Genomic DNA, 13,432 nt, shown 5'->3' on the forward strand with positions numbered 1-13,432 from the left:
GTCCAAGCTCTCTATCCATCCATAGATAGAGCAGCCACATCCCTCTCCCTGTCCGACCTCTATTCCTCGATCGTCTTCACCACCTCCCATCCACCCTTTAGCTTCTCCTTCCACAAGCTCACACGGTTGTCACCGCCTGACACCGCCAGAACGTTTCCTGCCATGCTCCAGCTCACGCGCCAAACGACAACCTCGAAGTTCAACTCTTCGCTCTTCCAAGCACTCGGGTCGTTGATGTCCGCGCCGGCCGCCAGTGTCCATATCCGTACCGTGTGGTCTTGTGATGCGCTGGCAATGTATGTCTTCGAAAGCGGCGTAGGTGACCATGCGACATCCCGCACCCAATCCGAGTGTCCGGTAAGCGTGCAGGTGTTGTCGAAGTGCTGCGTCGACGAGTTGTACGACCAGATTTTGACCAAGTTGTCTGAGCCGCCGGTGACCAGGCGTTTCACAGGCGCTGGAGGTTGTCCCGCAGGCTGTGCGTTTGTCAATTGGCCTGGGAGCACAGCGGGACTCCAGGAGACTGCATTGGCGCCGAGAGCGTGGGCATTGAAGATGTCGTGGTTGAATGTGTTGTTCTCGAAAGTGAGCACGCTGACGTGGCCGTCGCTGCTCGCGGCCGCAAGGTGGCATCCGGTCTCCGGTGGGGACCATGCGACCAGGTTCACCGATGCCGTGTGGTTGGAAAACTCGTAAATGCGCTGCCACTGTCCATTTTGTTCCCGCCAGATCAGGATGCGCGCATCGTATGAGGACGAAGCCAGGATAGTTCCATATTTGGGGTGCGCCCAAGAGACACACCAGACTGCGCCTTCGTGACTACACATGCCTCGCTCCGTCAGCATCTGCGCATGCACACATCCGTCCGAAAGATAGAGCGTACCCTTTCAATGTGTCGGCCAACCGATGTGTCTCGCCTTCAACATCGAAGATCTTGATGGTTTTGTCTGAAGAACACGTCGCAAGCCGTCGGCCGTAATAGTCGAGGACAGCATCGTGCTATATCCCCGCGAACGAATCAGCCAAAGTTGTCGCATGCGCACTACGGCGCTCAATCGTCGGAATGCTTCTGAAGCTGAACACGTACAATCATGTCATCGTGACCAGAGTTGGAGATGACTTGAGCCTACGGATCACGTCAGTTCAGATACCGATTGTCTGGTCTGCGAGCCATGTGCATACCATGTTGGAGTGGTCGAGGCAGCAAATATGGCACCTTGAAGACAAGCGGCGGAAGTTATAAATGACAGTGTGGTGGAGATTCTCCCGTAGCCGCACGTCTGCCTCTCGTGGTGCCTGCGAGCTCTATTCGACACCTGGGCAATTGATGAGGTCCACAGTGCTTTGGCACACCGTAGTGGCACTTTGCCTGTGAACACGATAAGATCATCTTATCTTGCAAAAGTCACTGCAAAGCCCTGAAAATGCGGCGGCAGTTCTGGAAAGAGCCTCCGCCACTACGGTGGCCCGCAAACATACGGTATCATCAACTCACGTGGGCGAAATTTGGGGATGCCGAGGTTTCTGGCTGGGTGGAACAAACGGCGAGAGGCTGACCCCCGATCGATGCACTTGACTCGATCACTAATCACAGATTCTCGGGCGTCTTGACCGAACCTCTCTAATAACTACTGCACCGTTTCACATTCCCCACTTCTACCGTCTCATCACTGTCGTTCTTTATTCACTTACCGCGGCGCCTCCTCTTCCCTATATTCGACGTCTCATTCGCATTGCGCTCGTCCGATCTCCATCGACCCGCTATCGTCGTTGCCACCGTCTCCACCGTCAGAGTCTGCTCCATCATATTCGTACCTTAAGATCGCAAGGACTCAGATCAAGATGGCCGAAGCAGTGTGTGGACCTTCCAACGCGCTGCAGCAATTTAAGCAGCAGACGTCGTTGGATCGCTCCCTGCAACAGGATCGCTTCACAAGTCGGCGGCATCAACCTCAAGGCTTTCGGTCTGCCAACGCAAACGCTGGTCTGTTGGACCCTGACTTCGAAGCATTCCAAGCTGGACGCAGCACACCTCCAGTCTTGGACCATATGCAGCCATATCAAGCGGCCTCTCGCTTCGCGCCTCCATCACAACTGCCGTCATGGGCGAGCGATTTCCAGCGCATGTCCATCTCTGCACAACCGCAGCTGAAACAGCAAAAGTCGGGGTTATTCCCGGCCAGCGCTGATTCCTCGAGCTGGGCGACTGGCTTTCGCGACCAGTTCAAACAGAGTGTGCCGCGGGCATCCAGTCCTTCTCCTCTGGCATTCCAGCAGATGGCCCGGTATGGAGCCACAGGTTACCAGAGCTCGTTTGCGCAGCCCAGCTTCGTTCCTGAGACCTTATCCACGAAAGGCAAAGCGCCGGTGGTGGATGCTTTCGACGAGGCCGCCTTTGAAAGAGCTTTTGATCTCGCTCGAGAGGATATGATGGCGGACGCCGACGTGCAAGTACAGGCACAGCCTGTCGAGGCAGTGCTTGAGCAGGTCGCATCCACAACAGTGGATGTACAACGGTTCGAGGAGCCTCTCTCGCAACGGCCACCAGCAACAATGGATATGGATTACGAACCACTCTCGCACATGGAACAGCTGCCGGCAGTATCACAGGAGTTGCCCTTGCAGGAATCGATGATCGAGCAGCCGCAGCACGACGATGATGCCCTGGCCGCTACGGCACAGGAGCTACTGGAGAAAGTCGAACACAACCAGTCGGACAAATTTAAGAACAGCCAATTTTTGGGCCTGATGCGAAAGTTGGCGGACCGCCAGGTCCGAGTGGAAGGCGATAAAATGGTCGAGACAGTTAGTCCCACAACTGCGAGCCCTGCTGTTGATATTGAACCTGCACCGTCGTACGCGCACACACCGCCACCCGTTGATGCTGCCTCTTATTTCCCCGACTACACTCCTGTCGATTTCGTGCCCAACCCCGATGCAGACCTCGCTCGTCATAAATTCGATCATTGGGAATCGCCATACGAATGAATTCCATGACATTTTCTCCATCGCGAGCGTTCATATTCAACAAAGCGCTGACATGTTTCTTCTCGGTAGGCGGACGCCGCTGTTACCTATTCCTCCGCGGGCGCCACACTAAATCCTCTCAGTGTTGACGGCCGCAACGCTCAGCACGGGATTCCGCACCATGAACAGGATCACGATGACGGTCGATTTGGGGTGCAGGACGGACAGGATGTGGTCAATCTGTTGAACGACCCGGGCTTGGCAGAGGAGATTGGTCCGTACGTACAACCGCGCACTGCGGCGGCGGATGATGTCGGTATGTTCGCCCCCGAATCACGCCCATCCATCTCCCCCAGTCAGAGTAACTCGCTCTCCGAGATGCTGTATGGCTCTTCGGGTACATTGACTCAAGGGTCGCAGTGATGCTGCACTCACTCGGCCAGCCTCTCAAAGACACTTTTTGCTAAGAATTTTGTCTTGCCCAAATTTTAGCGTTTGACCCGCAATTCTCCGAGACTTGGAGCAGCACCTGACTCGAAGGCATCATCCCGAGCAGATTCAGAAATTCTGATGACCAGTCTATACAGCCAGAAGAGCTGAACGCACCCAGTGCTCCATCAAGTGCTGGTGGGGACACTCAACGGCTGACACGTAGCGCGCGAGTCTCCGACGGCAGGCACTACCAGCCCTGGCCGGCGGCTTATTTCCACCGCACGGCTGCCGGATGCTACTTTCGTCAGGATCTGGAAAGGGAAGGATTGATCTGAGACGAGCTCTGCATTCTAGCTCGATTCTTGATCCGCGGGCATACCAAAACCACATGTGAGAGGGAAGCTTCAGACACCCTTTCAGTTCCGCTGTAACGTTGAGTTGAAGGGAATACTAGGTCGTTGGGGAATAATCCTATCTACTTCTAGAAATACGATAAATGTACCTTTATGAAATGCAAAGAATAACCCTCCCATTACTGTGTTACACAACCCATGCAATCTTTCTTAATGTTGCGTGCCCATGCTCCACACTCCCGCTCAATGCACATGCACGCCAACGTTCCGTATATCAAATAATCTACAAACAATGCCTCCGCCTCTTACAATGCCATGAGCTCAACCGGCGGTCGAGCAGTGTGAGGGAATTTAGTCTCGAGGCCTTCTACCGGCGACATGTCCCCCGGGCTCTCACTGGTGTCCTCGACCGCGATCGCTGGCAAGTTGGGCGAATCGCCATGGTCGCTGGGATGATAGACCAGCGTCGAGCTGCGCGAGCGCTGGCGGTGGGCCAACTGCGCCGCAGATGCCCGCTCGGTCTCAACGTGCAGCGCCTCGTGGGGGGACGGCCGCGTGTGGAGGTTGGCCAGGGCGGCCGCGAGATCCTCGGCGTGGACTTCCTTGTTCGGCGGCTCCTCGTTGCGCATCTCCCAGCCCATCGGCGGGCTCGGTGGCGGAGAGATGAAGAAGAGCTTTTGGCTCTTGGGCGCTTGCAGATGTTGGTCTTCCAGGTCGATGCGGGTGTTCTGGCCGAAGTAGACGCGGATCCGGTTGCCAAGCACGTTCTCACCGTCGAGGAGTTGCCGGACTTTGACTGCATCTTCGGTGGTGTAGAAGCTGACGACGATGCGGCGGAAGGACTTGAGTGGCGCGAATGTGTGGATCTGGGCTTGGTCGTTGATGGCGCGAGTGATGTTCTCGAGAACGGCGGAGGTGAAGATCTCCAGAGACTGTAGATTTGTTATGAGGAGTGTGTTGCTCGGTGGTGATGGTTGTGAGAGAGCTGGGAGGTCTGAGAGATCAAGGGACAAGTTGGGTGACCGCGGTGTTGGAGACACTAGAGTTTGCATATCGACCGCCATTGCTTTGTTGGCAGTATGAAGCCGGACGCACGATCCACTGTTGTGTATGACTGCTGTTGTATTGATCTCTGGCGAGTATCCTGGAAGTCGACGTTACTAGAGTGTAGACTTCTGAGGGTGAAAGATGGTTAGAGATACCAGAGAGACTCTAGGTGGACTAGATATATATTGTGCATACATGCCGACTGTACGTAGGCATGCAAGCAGAGGTGGTGGCGCAGCAGATCATTTCACGCCATCAGATATGGCTTTAGGGAAGACCCGTTGGACCCTTCGATCTCAGCATACCCACCTACGTACCTAGGTAGGCACGTAGGCACCTGGGCAGAGAGACAATCCGGCGGGCGGCTTGGCGCTCGGTCTGCCGCCAACTCAGCCTCTTTGGCCTCCTCATCATCCTTCTCCTCTCCCTCTCAACAGCCCAGCCGAGTCCAGTCCCGCCCGTTCCAGGACCTTCCAGGCACTTTCTGGGCTAGTCAAATAACCCGATGGCATGCCGATGTCAACCTCACTGCCTACGCATCGCTCTTGTCCGAGTATGCACGAACTGCACGCGACAGTCACTGCGCTGTGTCTCGGAACTAATGTTGCATCGCACATTTAATTCTGTGCTGAGATTGGAGCGCGCAAACACGTTGCTGCTCCGCCTGCCCTTTGTGCAAGGCGGAGTGCTTAACGTTCTCACTCATTCGACAACGGCGCAGTAGCCTCGCTCAATCTCGGCCGGTCACGCATCCTTGTGTCGCAACTTGGGTCACATCCAAGCGCATGCCCCCTCCGTTGTTGAGTTCGCTCGTTGTGGCATCTTACGCTGCGCATGACGGAGGGGACGAGACATCCTGTTTCATTTTCGTGTGAAGAGCATTGTAATGTCCAACCTCGTCAGGTACGTCGATGTAACCCGGACGCCTCTTGAGCACAGGCTGTCCTTCCTGAAGATTGCGGCCTGGTGTGATCTGTCTTCTGGTCATCCGACGTGCCCCAACAGCAAACTCCGCCACGCGTTCGGACGAGCATTATCTTGATGGGCAGCAATCCCTGAATCTTAAGTTGCTGCTTTGGCCATTCCGGTGGAGCAAGGGCAGCCCGAGATCCGCAAGGTCAACGAGAATTTCAAAAAGTCTATATCTATATGTGATGCTCTGCAAACCATAGTCATATCGCTGTAATGGGTCGGACGCTGAGCAATATCGATATCCTCAACGTGCCGCAACATCCGCCCCTGCTCGAGAACGCCTTGAAACCCGCCAATCAGCCCGTGATCCTCGTCTTCAGCAACATGCCCAAGACTACGAAGAAGAGCCCAAAAATGAAGAAAATCACAAATCGTGCATTCAGGTCCTCTGCATTCGATCCCGTCTTTGCCATACCACATTCCGGGCACGTCTGACGTGATTCGGCGTAGCGCCCATTGATTTTCGCGGCATATCCGAGGAGGAATTCCGCTAGATGGCCTTCGTGGTCGTTGCCTATTGAAGCTCGCTTGGCAATAGCATGGAGCCAACAGCAGCATACTTTCGTCTTCAGCCGACTGATGACGACTTCGCCGTCGTTTGTAACACGAGCCGTGAAGCGGACGCGGGACTGTGCGGAGAGGAACAATTTACGACTGGAGGGATCGATCCAGGGTATCCCCAAGAGATCGATCCGAGCATGTCGGAGGTAGCGTTTTGCCAGCGGCCTGCCGGCGAAGAACTCCTCGAGTCGTCCCGGTAGGAACATGCTCTCCGTGAGGAGGAATAAATTAGTCGCATAGTACTGCTCGAGTGGGAATTGATCTCGTAGTTTTCGGCATGTCGACGCCAGCGCCGGTTGTCGAGGATGGAACGCAATGGTCTGCTTGCGCGTGCCAGACGCGTGGAGGGCGACGAAAGATTTGGTTGGGGCGCTCAATTCGAAAATGATGTTTAGGACTTCGCCCGGCAGACGCAACAGACGTGCATCGCAACTCGCGACTTTGGCATGCGGTGACTCTACATCACATGGTTTCTCGTCGTACATTTTGGGAATGGAATTGTCTCACTGAGACATGTCGTCAGAGCTGGAAAAGATTGATGATATCCTATCGCCAACGGGGCAGCCGAATGTTGAGCCTCGGAAGTTTATTCACATAGTGACTTGTTGGGGGGTAAACTTACGCCAGGTCCGGTAAACGCAAACGCCGACGGCCGGCTGCGGGACAAGGTCCCGCATGCACCAATGTGCCGATTACAAGTCACTCCTCTCCTAAACTCACGTGCACGCGAACGATCCAGGTTGGTTTCTAATGAATAGATAGAAATGTCGATGGATTTATCGTACGTGAAATGCAACTCCTTTGCGCCTGTGACCATGCCAGAGCAAAATCAAAACACCATCCGACCCGTGCCCCCAAAACCCCAGCACGCCTTGTGCACATGAAATAAGCGCATGAAACCCCTGGCTCATATGCAAGAGATTATTGAAACAGTCCAGAACGAGAAACATGGAGCAGTGATACGAAAGTGCACCTGCTCATCCAACCCTCCAAACGCCTTGCTGCATCATGAGAATGATCGCTCCAGACTCCATCGGGACGCATGCGTTCACATCACTCATCAAAAGCGCTCATGAGCTCTTTTGTACTCGTAGTGTTTGCCCACCTGCGCTCCCAATGCGACCGCTGGTCTTGCGGACGCTGGTCTTGCCATCGGTGCTGCGTCGGAGCGGTGACGAGCGCTTGCCAACGCTTATGCTACCAATGCCGCTGCCGGTCTTTGAGCTCGGTGTCTTCGGTCGGGTGGGGCTGGCCGCATACTCGTCCATGGGGAGATCGAGCTCATCGAGGCCCTGAAGTTGATTCTCAACATCACTACCGTCCGTCGGCACATCCCACTTGGTGGTCGTAGTCGTAGTCGTGGTGCAGGATACGGCCCTTCGCTTGCCGCTTCGGCTCGCCGGGGACAGGCTAGACTTGCGCCCAAGCAAGCGGAGCAGCTGCTCTTCCTCGCTGTCATCCTGGGATACATTCACCGTTGACCTCTGTACTTGCACTACTTCAGTGTTAGGCGCGGAGTCAAATGGCTGGTTTTCCATCATCTTCCTTCGCCCGCCATAGATCTTGCTTGTTTTGCGTGGCTGACCGGGTGTTGGCGCCGGAAGATTCTCATCTGCGACGCCAGTGCCTTTCAAATCATCTGTGCAGTTGGTGGCTACTGAGGACTGTGAGGCTTCGTTGTTGGTAATCTCACCCAGAGCCCTACGAGGGCTGTTGGAATGACGGTCGGCATTTGGAGGAGTGAAAGCTTGAGTGTTGTTCACACGTTGGCGGCTCGCAGATTGGTGCAGTCTGGTCGGCGTTGTGGGTTGCATCGAAGCCAAGATCTTCTCCCGAGTGGTGTCTTCATACCACCACTCTCGGAAGGTCCCTTGGTTCAGATGGAGCCAGTGCTGTTGAGGACCCACAACCATTCCTGGTCGCATGAATCGCATGTATGATATCACCTCATTTGCCGTAAATCCATGACGATAGATCAGGTATGCTCCAATCAAACAACCTGTACGTCCGAGACCCGCCTTGCAATGGACGGCGATTCCCTTCCGCTTCACATTGATGACCGCGTGTGCTAGATCAATGAATTTCCGCACCAGTTTGAGTGGTGGGCACGTTCCGTCGTCGAAAATCATGTCCAAGTGCTTGATGCCAAGGGCTGTGAAGTAGCTTGGAGAGTAAAGCTCTGAGTTCAATCGCACAACGAGGCCGATTCCTCTCTCGGCGAAATGAGTCAAAATGTTCTTGAAGGGCATCGGGAGTGTCTTGTCGCGCTGCACGGCTGAAAGCGATCGCGGGAGTTGTGCGTACATGGGTTCGCTAGGTTGGATGATGTGCACGGGCTGGTGGCTGGGTGATGCGAAGGCAAGAAAGCTGGGCGATATCCAGTTGAAGTCGCCCATGTCAACACGCTCAAATGTCTCGTACTCCTGGAGACTGAACTCTTTAAGTCCCACCAGTCCTTCTTCCTTGGCCTTCCACACACCATATACCACATCTTGTACAGTCAAAGAATAATCGGCTTGGCTGTAGCCTGCATCGCGAAACGGCATGCATGGTGGATCCATCTGTGAGATGGGCGCAAGCGCCAAGTGTGGAGGCCAGTGTTGAATCAGGACCATGTATGTCGCAAGAATGCAAGCGGAGTTCGCTCGACCTATTGTAATGTCAGTAACAGTCCAGTGCAGAAATCGCAACAGCAACAATGGATCAACGACTTACTCCTAGAGTCTGGGCCACTCCAGAATACGATCGGACGGTGTTCATTGTCAGGATGTCCCAGTACGTCATGAAGCTGGACTGCAAAGCGGTAAAGATGTCCAATGTGAAGCGGACCGAAATCAGCATGGAATGCGTTGTAAAGCAAGCTGTGGTCGATGGAAAAATAGACGGGTGGAAGTGCTTGCGCTGCCTTGGGCGCCGCTTGTGGTCCAGATTGCGCGCGCGACGATTTCTTAGATGGCGACCGGCTTTCTTTGCCCACGTAAGGGAAGGGCGTATTGTCATCTGGTGTATGGGTATAAGATGCCAGGTACAGGCGATCTAGTAGGACAGAGTCAGGAAGCTGTTCGAACGCCGAGCCCACGTGGTCCACTAACTCTCGATATACTCAATCACTTGTCCATAGCTGGTCACCGATGGCACATCGGCCTGGCTCTGTCGAGCCGGTTGAGGCATGTTGGCGCTGACAAGCTCTGATGTGAGCGCTGGGAGACAATGTTCGCAATTGATCTATATTGAGGTTCCGGAAGAAATGCGCTTGGAGGTCGTGTGCCCGCTTCCAAGCCAACAGGGAAGAGCAATGCGCGGAGCCGGTGGTAGAGTACAAGCGTGAGGCTCGAGGAGGGAGGACTGTCAATCACGAAGAGCAATATCGAATGCGCAAAAACATGGGCGAGAAGAGGATTGATAAGAAGATGCTCCAAGGACCATCACAGCGAAGTGATAGCTGTTTATGCTGCAGGGCTCTTGTTTGGCGTCAGGACGAGACTAATAAGCCTGTTGCCATAAACAACTGAATGCCAAAATAAACAACAGAGGAGCGGGCCGCTGCGCCCGCCGAACCGCCCATGTTGACGCCTTTGTCATACATTTTAGGCCCGTGCGTTCAGCTCTGTTCTGCCGACCTCGCCTTGTGCTGTTGTTTGTTTTGGCGCACAGGCTCCACGTTTGGCGAGATTTCGTTGAAAGACTCCTCCTTCATCGCAATGTTCATTCAACAAGGAAAACAAGAAGGATGGCTGCAGGCCGATCTCGGGACCACTTATGCGTGGCTGCGGCACAACGGAGTCAAGTTCGAGGCGGTCGGTCCCAGAGTGATAGACGGAAGAGGAACTGCTCTGGTCGCGAGCGAAGATATAGAATCTCTCTCGCCGCTGTCACGGGAAATTTTGACTGTTCCCAAAGAACTAGTTCTGTCAAGCGAAACTGTGAACAATCATGCCCTGTTCGATCAGGACCTGAGGCAGGTCATTGAGAGTCTTGGTGATTGGGGCCGGGTGTGTTCGTCCTTCTTTGCACACGCCTGTTAGCCAATTCTGTATATGCCATCTCATGGACGGCCGTTCTCGTTCAGATTATTGCCTCCGTTCCTCCATATTCGAGATCCTTACCATGATGTCGCACGTATCTAAGCATGCTGCAAATCCCACACTGATTTGACATTAGACTGCCAGAGGAGCGATACTTACGTTCTTGCTATACCAAGCTTCTCTGTCATGCCCAAGCATCGTTGAGAAAATCGGCGTGCGATGTGAGTTCACTCAATATGTCAAGACGCTGCCGTGCGAAATGCTTCCTACGTTCTGGAACGCAGAAGAACTGCACCTACTTGATGGCACCACCCTCGCACCAGCCGTTTCCTCCAAGATGATTCGCCTGCACAAAGAGTACGATGAACTATGCGCGATGGCTGCAAACACCAAGTGGTTTCGGCTCGTTCAGACACATCTCGATTTTGACGACTGGATGCAAGTGGATGCAATGTTTCGCTCCAGAGCGCTTGAATTTCATGGCTCTTGCATGATACCTGGTACGCATGACGATACTTGCAGTTTGTCAGAGCTTAACAATGACAGGGATGGACCTTGCCAGCCATGCACCTGGCGAAGCGACCAACGTGACATATGACAAGACCGAGGATTCATATGTCTTGCGGTTAATTCACGGGAAGTCTGTGAAGAAGGATGAAGAGATCGCAATTACGTACGGAGACGAAAAGGGAGCCTGCGAGATGTTGTTTTCTTATGGCTTCATTGACCATGCGATGGATACCGCCGAAACGCTGTTCCTCAGCCTTTCAATCCCCATGACTGACGCAAGCAGAGCTGCGAAAGCGAGAGTCGCAAATTGCGCTCCGGGGTTCAAGCTAATAGACATTGCAGTAGAACCCACTCTGGCGGGAGACGGCTCGTCAATGACGATGGAAGATGCAGGGTCGCTTGCCGCGCAGGCCAATGCGGAAGAGGGTGTCACGAAGGTAGGGCTCCACCATGCACATGATGCGCATGAGGACACCAACGATTCGATGGCTGCCACTCCGAACTCACACGCAGAGATCGACTGGAAGGGCGATTTCGTCTGGCTCCTCTGCGTGAGTGAAGACGACGGTCTCTCCTTCCAGCTCGCTCAAACTATCGATGGGGAAGAAGAAATCTGCGCCAACTTTCGGGGCCAGGACTTTGAGGGTGCCGACGGACTACGGAGACTTCTCGCACAGGACAAATTGTGGGATGTCTTTAGACTGCGGGCAATTGTCATTCTGCAACAGCGTGTGTTCGAGCAGCTCCAGGCACTGTTTGAGACGCAGGAAAGCGTTGAACTTACGCCGCATGGCGACGGAACACCGATTCGAACCGGACCCTGGGACCTAGCGTTGAAGCTGCGAAGGCTTGAATTCGAGCTTCTAGAAAAGGCATACGAGGTATTCGAGGCTCAGGTGAGCAAGACGACGGTCTACTTGGCCCGTTTCTTACTAGACGCGGCACATGGACTATGGCTGACTCGATCGACGAACAGAAAATTGAGCTGGCTGACTCGCCCGTGGTTCGAGAATATCTGACAGAGATGAATCGGACGGAATGATGACTAGCGAGCGAAGGCTTACAGTAGAATCGGAGATCATGCCAGAACCGAGAAGGAGGTCACTGAGGTGCGAGCATGCACGTACCATATGTTGTGGCGAGCGCAGAAACGTCAGGTGGTCAGGTTGTGGAGCAGCATCTTGCAAAGGTTGAGCAGCAATGGGTCCGTCATGGTGCAGGAGAGGACGACACGCGGGCCCAACCAGGGCATTGCGTTGCTCAACCGCATGCCGCCATGGCTGCCCAGCTGGGCTAAAATCGCCTGCGCTAATCAAGCACCCCACAAAAGCCACAAAGACAGCCCTGGACCCGACTCTCTGCAGGTGATAACCTTGGAATAAATTATAGGGCCTTCTTTTCGTTCTGTAAATGGGAAACTACATACGATGCGCTCCAATCATAACATATCTAAATGTATACATTGTACCTATCGGGCGGGCTCGATGTCTCAGAGACTTGGCGCAGCTTGTGTGCGTGCTTGTGGATGTGGGTGCGTGGCACCATGGCTACTGTGAATTCACAATTACTGTATAACGGAGTGGATGGGTGGGTTGGCAGGTATGAGTGTGTGTGCGTGTATGCGTGTGTGTGTGCCAATGCAGCATCAAAAAAGCATGCACACGGCACTCCCCAATTCTCAGACTACCACCTACCTAGGTACCAACAATACTTTCTAATGTATTTTGCTGGGCAAATATCGCGCGCGTGTGGCTGCGCTCTTCGCCCTACACTAGCAAATAGCCTAAGCATCTGGTGGATACGCATGCACATGGTGATGCTCAAAAGTGGCAGCTTCTCCGTATAGGCCTGTGGATCTATAGCGGATCTATGGGAATTTCTCTTGCCGTGATCATATACCATCGGCTGTGGAACTCGTGGCTCCGTCTTGTCGATACCAACTCCAATACATAGGTCGGTAGGTAGGGAAGTTAGCAAGGAGACGGCTATAGGCGGCTTGAGGGGATGGCTTCGGACCCGGTTCCCGCCCTGCCCCAAGCTACCTACCTCATCAAAAGTAATTATCCATCCAGTCCACGGGTGGCAGCAATGGTTGGTGGGAGGCGTGTGCTTGACTCCGTTTTGCTTTTGATGCGCGCGCGATGCTACCGCATGTTGCAGCAGCACTTCCTATGGCGGATGCAGTAGTACCTATGTGATAACATGTCGACGATATGCAGAGACTGTGCATCAACTGCGTCCGCGTCGCACACGGTTCCATCAGTAATAAAGAGTACAGTAGTTGCGGAAGACACGGGCCCACAGCGGCACGGCGTAGGCAAACGTCTGGGGCACACACCCAGAGTCTCATATGACGAGTAAAGTGTGTAGTCTATCGGATTCTCCGCTCGAGAACGCACATCGAAATCAAAGGAGATTGCTCGAACAAACCATGTAAATATACAAGTATTGACAAATAGGGTAAGTGCATCTCCTTGTTTTCCTTTCTCTCAGTACTTTACAAGGCATGTTCGTTCATCAAATCATCACTGGAGCTGGCTGGCCGCTTGCTTGGTCTGCCGGGTT

The 13,432-nt window shown here is 53.9% G+C and overlaps 6 protein-coding genes across 6 annotated transcripts; 2 read left to right on the forward strand and 4 right to left on the reverse strand.

The window, feature by feature from the left end:
* Positions 1–59: 59 nt before the first annotated feature.
* K489DRAFT_372056 (putative nuclear pore complex subunit) lies at positions 60–1,185 on the reverse strand (the record flags this gene model as incomplete). The annotated part of the gene is made up of 4 exons (XM_033603298.1): positions 60–819; positions 884–999; positions 1,088–1,126; positions 1,183–1,185. The coding sequence occupies 4 exons, from the start codon at positions 1,183–1,185 to the stop codon at positions 60–62; spliced, it is 918 nt and encodes a 305-aa protein (XP_033458155.1).
* A 158-nt stretch (positions 1,186–1,343) lies between these two features.
* On the forward strand, positions 1,344–3,095 carry K489DRAFT_266151 (uncharacterized protein). The gene has a single exon (XM_033600080.1). The coding sequence runs from the start codon at positions 1,843–1,845 to the stop codon at positions 2,986–2,988; it is 1,146 nt and encodes a 381-aa protein (XP_033458156.1). The 5' UTR covers positions 1,344–1,842; the 3' UTR covers positions 2,989–3,095.
* Positions 3,096–4,066: 971 nt separating this feature from the next.
* On the reverse strand, positions 4,067–4,777 carry K489DRAFT_295001 (Calcipressin; the record flags this gene model as incomplete). The annotated part of the gene is made up of 1 exon (XM_033600289.1): positions 4,067–4,777. A coding segment is annotated over one exon (711 nt), but the record flags the coding sequence as incomplete, so codon positions are not given.
* A 1,290-nt stretch (positions 4,778–6,067) lies between these two features.
* K489DRAFT_402910 (uncharacterized protein) lies at positions 6,068–6,906 on the reverse strand (the record flags this gene model as incomplete). The annotated part of the gene is made up of 1 exon (XM_033607065.1): positions 6,068–6,906. The coding sequence occupies exon 1, from the start codon at positions 6,815–6,817 to the stop codon at positions 6,068–6,070; it is 750 nt and encodes a 249-aa protein (XP_033458158.1). The 5' UTR covers positions 6,818–6,906.
* A 496-nt stretch (positions 6,907–7,402) lies between these two features.
* On the reverse strand, positions 7,403–9,503 carry K489DRAFT_389803 (MgCDC14, mitotic control protein tyrosine phosphatase cdc14; the record flags this gene model as incomplete). Its single annotated transcript, XM_033606544.1, has 3 exons — positions 7,403–8,982; positions 9,048–9,368; positions 9,425–9,503. 3 exons carry the CDS (start codon positions 9,501–9,503, stop codon positions 7,403–7,405), a joined length of 1,980 nt encoding a protein of 659 aa, XP_033458159.1.
* A 530-nt stretch (positions 9,504–10,033) lies between these two features.
* Positions 10,034–12,303, forward strand: K489DRAFT_341780 (SET domain-containing protein; the record flags this gene model as incomplete). The annotated part of the gene is made up of 5 exons (XM_033602288.1): positions 10,034–10,324; positions 10,494–10,857; positions 10,904–11,208; positions 11,338–11,763; positions 11,844–12,303. 5 exons carry the CDS (start codon positions 10,034–10,036, stop codon positions 11,907–11,909), a joined length of 1,452 nt encoding a protein of 483 aa, XP_033458160.1. The 3' UTR covers positions 11,910–12,303.
* Between the last annotated feature and the right edge of the window lie 1,129 nt (positions 12,304–13,432).

This window comes from Dissoconium aciculare (genome assembly GCF_010015565.1).
Source record: "Dissoconium aciculare CBS 342.82 unplaced genomic scaffold K489scaffold_9, whole genome shotgun sequence".
In the NCBI taxonomy this organism is placed as follows: domain Eukaryota; kingdom Fungi; phylum Ascomycota; class Dothideomycetes; order Mycosphaerellales; family Dissoconiaceae; genus Dissoconium; species Dissoconium aciculare.